The sequence below is a fragment of the Limulus polyphemus genome, unplaced genomic scaffold (genome assembly GCF_000517525.1).
Source record: "Limulus polyphemus unplaced genomic scaffold, Limulus_polyphemus-2.1.2 Scaffold16, whole genome shotgun sequence".
NCBI classification, from domain to species: Eukaryota; Metazoa; Arthropoda; class Merostomata; order Xiphosura; family Limulidae; genus Limulus; species Limulus polyphemus.
In genome coordinates this window covers 785,040-792,149 of record NW_013665626.1, presented here as the reverse complement: position 1 = coordinate 792,149, position 7,110 = coordinate 785,040, and the positions used below count along the sequence as shown (strand labels likewise).

Genomic DNA, 7,110 nt, shown 5'->3' with positions numbered 1-7,110 from the left:
CCAGCAACACCTAAAACCTTAATATCATCAGCAAATTTATGTAATTTATGGACCATTCCTTTATCTATGTCATTGATTTAAATCAAAAAGAGCAAAGGTCCCAAGACTGAACCCTGAGGTACCCCACTTGTGACATTAATCCAGTTTTACTGAACTCCATTTGTAACAACCATCTTCAGCCACTCTTCTATCCAATTTGCTAACTTACCCCCCACACCTATAGTGATAATTGTTTTTAGAAGCCTTTTATGTGACACCTTGTCAAATGCTTTTTGAAAATCCACATACACCAAATCTACACTTTTACCCTCGTGTACATAAGCCGTAACCTTTTCAGAGAATGTCAAAAGATTTGTAAGGCAAGATTTTCCCTTGGTGAAATCAGGTTGACTATCCAATAAAATTCTAAACTTTGTTAAATGACTTTGCACTCTCTGCCTTCAAGAATTCACTCTTAATAAAAGTACATTATGTAGCTTTATCGGTACATCCTCCTACCATATGCAATACCTAACTCTGCAACTAAAGAAATTTTCATTTCCAAAATTATCAGCACACCCAATTCTGGTATTGAATGCAACCCTGGTTCTTTTAATGCTAGGTTCTGAATGTTGTCAAAGGTCTTAACAGTTTAAAACGTATTTATTGTAAAAACATATTATTGCTACTTGGGTATAAGTAACTTAGTAAAACAACATAAATATTATGCCCAATTTATGTATCATTAAGCTTTTCCACTGAGTCTATAATATCAAATAATGATGGGTTATTAGATTTGATGTTTTTGCAGTACTTTTAAAATAATATTAAAAGCTAAATTTCTCATAGTAATAGACCATCAGTGATTTGAAAGTGCAAATAAGTAGCGTATTTTGTGTAAACTTTACTCCACATTGTTTATTTTAACAATGCACAAAAAGTAGAGGTTACCAAATATCTCTTATATTTAGGAACCAGGAGAATGGTTTAACCCAGTAAGGGGATAATCCCTATATTGTCCCCAAAAATTGTGTGTCCCAGTTTTAAAGTTTGTGTGAAGCCCACAGAAACTTCCTTCACCAACAGAATTGTCAACTAACAGTGTACATGCAATATACATATTTATTGGGTAGCAGTCAAACATTAGAAAGCTAACGATCATTGCAGAATTGTGCCAGTTTAGACTTCCTTTACATTATCCCATTATTTGTTGGAAATTCAAATGCTCTACCCAACTTTTCTGTGGTGTTTCCTTATATTGAAAATATTACTGAATAAATAAAACAAAAACATTTTTAATTAAAAATTTCCAGGCACTAGGTCACTTTTTTTCAGATCATGGCAACCTGATGTCTAGGATTTGAAAAGCCCTGTGTATAACTATAAAGCTAACTTGTTCATCTAAATGTTTAAAACTACATTTCATTTTGAAAACTACTTATCATAGAGGTAAGCAACCATACATGTATTATTTCATTACCAAACATTACAGCAACAAACTAAAAACACCTTAGCCAAAATTATTAGAAAACATTTCTGCGAAAACTGAGGTACAGGAAGCTAGACCTAAAACATACAACTTTGGAATATAAATAAGAAAATCTTCTTTATTTCTATGAACTTATTTCAAGAATCATAGTAGGTATCTTTTTTAACATAACTCTTTATGTAGGACAAGCTTACATAAAGTTTATAATTTTTTATCCGACAAAAATTTTTCCTGAAATTCATTTTAAGTTACAGAAACACTGATAAGTAAAAACTGTTAATATCTGACTTACAGAAATCTAAATCCAACATTAAAAAGTAAGTCTGTATTACTGAAATGTTGAATTCAAGGTCTCTTCAGTGATATAATCCCTTGCATATAAATGTAGGTGAAGCACCCCACACATTAACAAGGTTTCCATATTATATATATAAATGAACAACAAAAAATTTAATTACTTCAATAGTACGTGTAAAAATAGCATTTTCATAATGCATATATATCTCAATTTTTGTTATACGCATATCATGAGCTAAACTATTTTAACATAGAAACTAATTATTAGCTCTTGAACTATACTCACTCCAAGTGCCATGGCATGTGCTATGCCAAATTTTGGAACATTTCGACCCCATAGGGGCTTAAAATGGTCAGTCAAGCAAATCTTTCCTCCTCTATAGAATAAAAAAAGTGTTTGAAAATTAATTTAGGTTACTGGTTTCAATGACAACTGTAGCATCTGTATTCTATACATATTGCATAATATGTCCTCATGACAACAGTCTTCAAGAAGATATTAATTCTTGATTAGTTAGATGTATGATTCAAGTAATTATAAAACATATCTTATAGAATTAAGACAACTTGCCATCATAAGAGGTGTTAAATAACAACAAAATATGATATATTTTTTGGTGCAAATAAAAAAAAATCTATTTGAAAAAATCAGAATATACATATCACTTGTAACAAAAATAACCCTACACTACACTTTATAATAACAGATAGTTGTTTCACAATTACAATACACATAGATTATTATTCTTCTTGTACCTAAAAAACAGCAAACTTACCAGACTACTGCTTGTAACTTGTAAAGTTTCATTTGCTTGATTAGGTAATTTTTCTTTTCACAAAATTCATAATATTAAAACAACTAAGAAAAATATATTCTCCCTCATGAAGTACTAGGTATGGCTAACTAATACACTGGTGTAAAATAAGGCCTGTCAAATATAATGATTGTGATTTATAAATCCTAAAAACAACAACAAAAACTTTTACCTATACATCTTTGCAGTTTTCCCATCTAATTCAGGAATGGCTATCTCTGGTGCTGTAGTAGGGTATGTCACTGGAATCTACAAGTAAAACACACATGTATATATAGATAATCAAATCTGCTTCAGTAGGATGATTTAAAACACACTACCTGTTTGACTCTTTCAACTATGTATTAGTTTTCTGACATTAGTTTCAATGATACATCGTAAATACTGATTAGATGAACAAAATTCCCTGTTCAGTTATTGCTAACATCTCAACATAATTTGATCAGTAATATGTGTGATATTATATCCAAATAAAACTGAAAATAACTAATCACATCCTTCTACTGACCAACACATGCTTCACTGGCCTAAGCATTATACACTATAAGATATAATAACTTAGCATATGGTTTTGTTCAATGTAATACCTATTATTTCAGATACTTGGCTAGAAAATGATAAAAAGATAATGCAATAAATTCTTGCAGATAACTTATATTGCATAAAATGTAGAGTAATATATGGAGGAAATATATTCTGAATAGAAAAAACTGTGAAATATAAATAATGATTGTTCAACATTATCCTATGAAAAATGTTAAAAATTAAGAAATTTAGCTTTTCTTTTTGTTTTCCCATTGTGTAGTCCTTATTTGATGTATCCAGAGGTTTGTTTTCAGTTTGGTTTTAAAATATGTATTGTTATGAGAAGCCCAATTAGCTCTGCAAAAATAGCATGGTCATATAAGTAAAGTTTTACTTACATCAAATTCAATAGCAAACTCATACTTCAGCAATTCATGAATATACCAACACTTGCCAAACCATCTGGTGCCATCTTTGTTGGATTCCAGTCTGAACCAATCATTGTCTGCATCTTTGTTGTTTTGTACATACTGAAATATATTTTAAAACTTAAATAACAAAATCAAAATATAGAAATTAATACAATTTTTTTTCACCAGGGTTTACTTAGTGTGAAAAGAACACTACGGTTTCATCCAATTCATCCAACTGTGACTACATAAAACTGTTTTCTATAAAGTTTGCTTTAAAAGTCATTAAGAGAAGCAAAAGTTACCTAAATTACTACTCACATTTATAGCTGAGTGATTAGTGGAACTTGCTAATAAATTAATTGTCATTACATCCAACTAACTGATTTTTCTTATGAGATAGCTCAAGAAACCCCTACAGAAACCTATTATTTTCATAAGATGGCTAAAAAAACATTATAACAAATATTGCCTTTGTGTTTGTTTGTTGTTGAGCTATCTGTACTCTGCCAACTTTTGTGAGCCATGACACAAATGATTAAGCTGAACAAACTTAAATTAATCAAAAATAATAATGTAAATGTAGTTGTAATATTTGAAACCAGTAATAACTGGAAACACTAGTTGATTATTTTCGTTACATTAATTGATTTATTCATAATTTTGAGTAAAATAGTACCATAAATTACATTAATCAATGTAATTGATGCACAAAGGAAATCAGTTATACTGATTAATTGAATTTACCACCCAGTGCTACTTACATTATCATGATTTCCAAATGTGAATACTAAAGAAGGTATATTTATGTTAGGAATATAAGTTTTAGGATGTTATATAGAATTTCAGTTGAAATGTTATGTAAAGAAAACATTTATCATATTTTAAGTAAGTAAAGTTTGACAACATTTATGATAACCAAAAATACAAGAATTTTGCTTAAGAATAGTTTTATATCATGAACATCATCCACATACATGGTATGAAAGGGAAAAAAAATTATATATTTTTCTTTTTTAGATGATTTTAGGGTGTCAAAATGACTGAAATGGCTTACCAGGTACTCAAAAGAGGAAGCAAAAATACGATGGCCTACACTTGGTATTAAATTGCCTAGTTACAGCTCTGTGTTCCATTTAACTTATAAATAAAACAATTCTATGTAAGTAAATTTTAAGTTATTAAATAATGTGGGTTGGGTGGAATACTAACAGTGATAGTGATAAATTTTTGAGAATGTATACCACAAAAATTAAATGTTTAATAATATATTTTAATACCTATTACCTAAAGAAACTTTATTCGAATATTCCAAGAGTGAGATATGACTCAAAAATTATTTATTTTCATTGTTATACACTTAATGCATGTATCCTGTTTGTAGATCTTAAACGTAATTTTGTAACAGTTGAACTGCCACGGTGACAGCTCTATCGACTAGTTCCAATTACCACGTCCACAACGACCACGTTTATAACTATAACAGTTAAGCCTATATTTACACTAAAACTTGGTAAAATATCCTGCTGTCTGTGAAAATAATTTAATATGTATCAAGTATTTTACCTTTATAAGTGATTGATACTCTTCTTTAAGACGTGTAGGCCATAGATCTTTGTCCCTTGGACCAGCTTTAGTTTTGAGTAATGGAATATTACTAAGAGTTTTCTTCGTTACTTCGTCTACCATATTGATACTAGAGTTAGAAAAAACACACAGTTGTAAAGACCGCAAGACGTGTTATTACTTATAATCTACCTTCAACTAATGTGGTTTATTTTCCAAGGTAAAATGTGAAAATTTGTGACTAAAATAATATTTGTAAGTTGGTTTACATATAATGCAAATAAAAACAAATCGTGAAAAGTAATCGTCAAGATAACTTAATATTAAACAATAATTAAATATGTGAATATTAGTACATGTTTGTTTTCTGTTCTGTGTTGTATCACCTTTTATTTCAATATCTTCGCAAGATTTTGGCTGTCTGAGTAGTGCGTTTTATGATACTGTTACGACAGCGGAAGTCACCTGACCTAGTAACACGTCAAATTCTCGAAGGTTCGTGAAGCCTCGAGTGTTTACTAGATATGCGGTATTCTTGTATATAAGACCGCCAACAACTGACGGCAATAATGCAGTTGAATTGCTGACAGAGATAAAGACGGACAGTTGGCTCGAGCGCGTGTGTCGTTCGTTGTGAATTATAGGGGCTGTTTAAATTATAGCGTGACTGTGGAAATTAAGTGTATTTTAAAGTTGTATTGAGAAAGAATAAACTAGTGTTATTTAAGAAAGGTCTTGTGTCGCTAAAGTTTCATCGGACAGAAATTATAATGGAAATTAACTAACGACCAGAGACATAACAAATTGGTGTCAGAAGTGTGATAAAAAAAAGAAGATGGAAACGAGAATCGGTAAATCAAACTACAGCTTATCAGATTTGATGGCAGCAATACAAGAACAGCAAAAGAAACAAGAAGAACGAGAAAATAAACAAGAAGAGAGACAACAGCAGTTGCAAAAAACCTGCAACAGCTGGAACAGCAAAATAAACAAGAGAGATTACAGCAGTTGTTGGAAGAAAAAAAAAAGAACGAGAAAAGAAACAAGAAGAGAGATTACAGCAGCTGTTGGAGGAAAAAGAAAAGAAACAAGAACAGAGATTACAACAGTTATTGGAGGAGAAAGAACATAAACAAGAAAAGAGACTACAGCAGTGGCAACTGGAAACAAGAAGTACAAATGGAAAACATTAGTAAATTTCAGAGCGAATTAAATACATTAAATGAGGATTTATTGTCTTCTACACAAGGAGGATACATTAACTATCGACTTAATCAGCCCCAGACAACAGCAAGCCCCTTCCAGACCCTGCAGCTAAACCTTAATGCAGACATCTTCAGTCCTGTTAGAAGTCACATCCCAGATATGAATGTCAGCAATAAGGGTAAACTAATACGAAGGAAGCCACAGGAATTCGATGGGAACCATATAGAGCACAATTTGAGCTACTGGCAGAGATGAATGGATGGACAGAGAAGCAGAAAGCAGTATATCTGGCAATGAGCTTGAAGGGACAATCACTGGAAATACTTGGACAGTTGTCAGCAGATGACAGACACAACTATAGAGCACTGGTAGTGGCTCTAGAACTCAGGTACAGAACCCAAAATCAGTCTGAAGTCTACAGGGCTAGTTTTAGGACGAGAGTCCGTGCTAAAGCGGAGAGCCTGCAAAAGTTGGCACAGGACTTGGAAAGTATGGCACACAAGGCCTACCCAACTGCACCACCTGATCTCCTCAAGCTGTTGCTGAGAGATCAGTTTGTAGACGCCTTGAACAGTCCACAACTAAAGATACAAATGAAGCAAGCACACCCCTCTACTATGCAGATCAACGGATGCAGCAACACTTACCGGAATTTGGCCTTTGTTGTTCCAAAACGTCATTTTATCGAAGTTAACTACACACTTTCTCGGTAGTAAGTAGTCCAACCCTAATATGCACGAGTCTTCAATGTTGGCCAAGTATACTTTGTGTCTGTCCTTTATGCCAATGATCTCAATAGTTACCCACACTGGTCCCCACAACC

General features: G+C 32.1%; 1 protein-coding gene across 1 annotated transcript in view; it reads right to left on the bottom strand.

Moving 5' to 3' along the window:
* Nucleotides 1-5,250, bottom strand: part of LOC106457444 (ubiquitin-fold modifier-conjugating enzyme 1) — a 7,382-nt gene extending 2,132 nt beyond the window's left edge. Inside the window, exons 1-4 of the mRNA XM_013916868.2 lie at nucleotides 5,082-5,250; nucleotides 3,504-3,635; nucleotides 2,753-2,829; nucleotides 2,052-2,142 (exon numbers count right to left, since the gene is read on the bottom strand). Coding sequence (XP_013772322.1) covers nucleotides 2,052-2,142; nucleotides 2,753-2,829; nucleotides 3,504-3,635; nucleotides 5,082-5,204 — 423 coding nt within the window. The 5' untranslated portion in view covers nucleotides 5,205-5,250. The remainder of the gene's footprint in view (nucleotides 1-2,051; nucleotides 2,143-2,752; nucleotides 2,830-3,503; nucleotides 3,636-5,081) is intronic.
* Nucleotides 5,251-7,110: the final 1,860 nt, after the last annotated feature.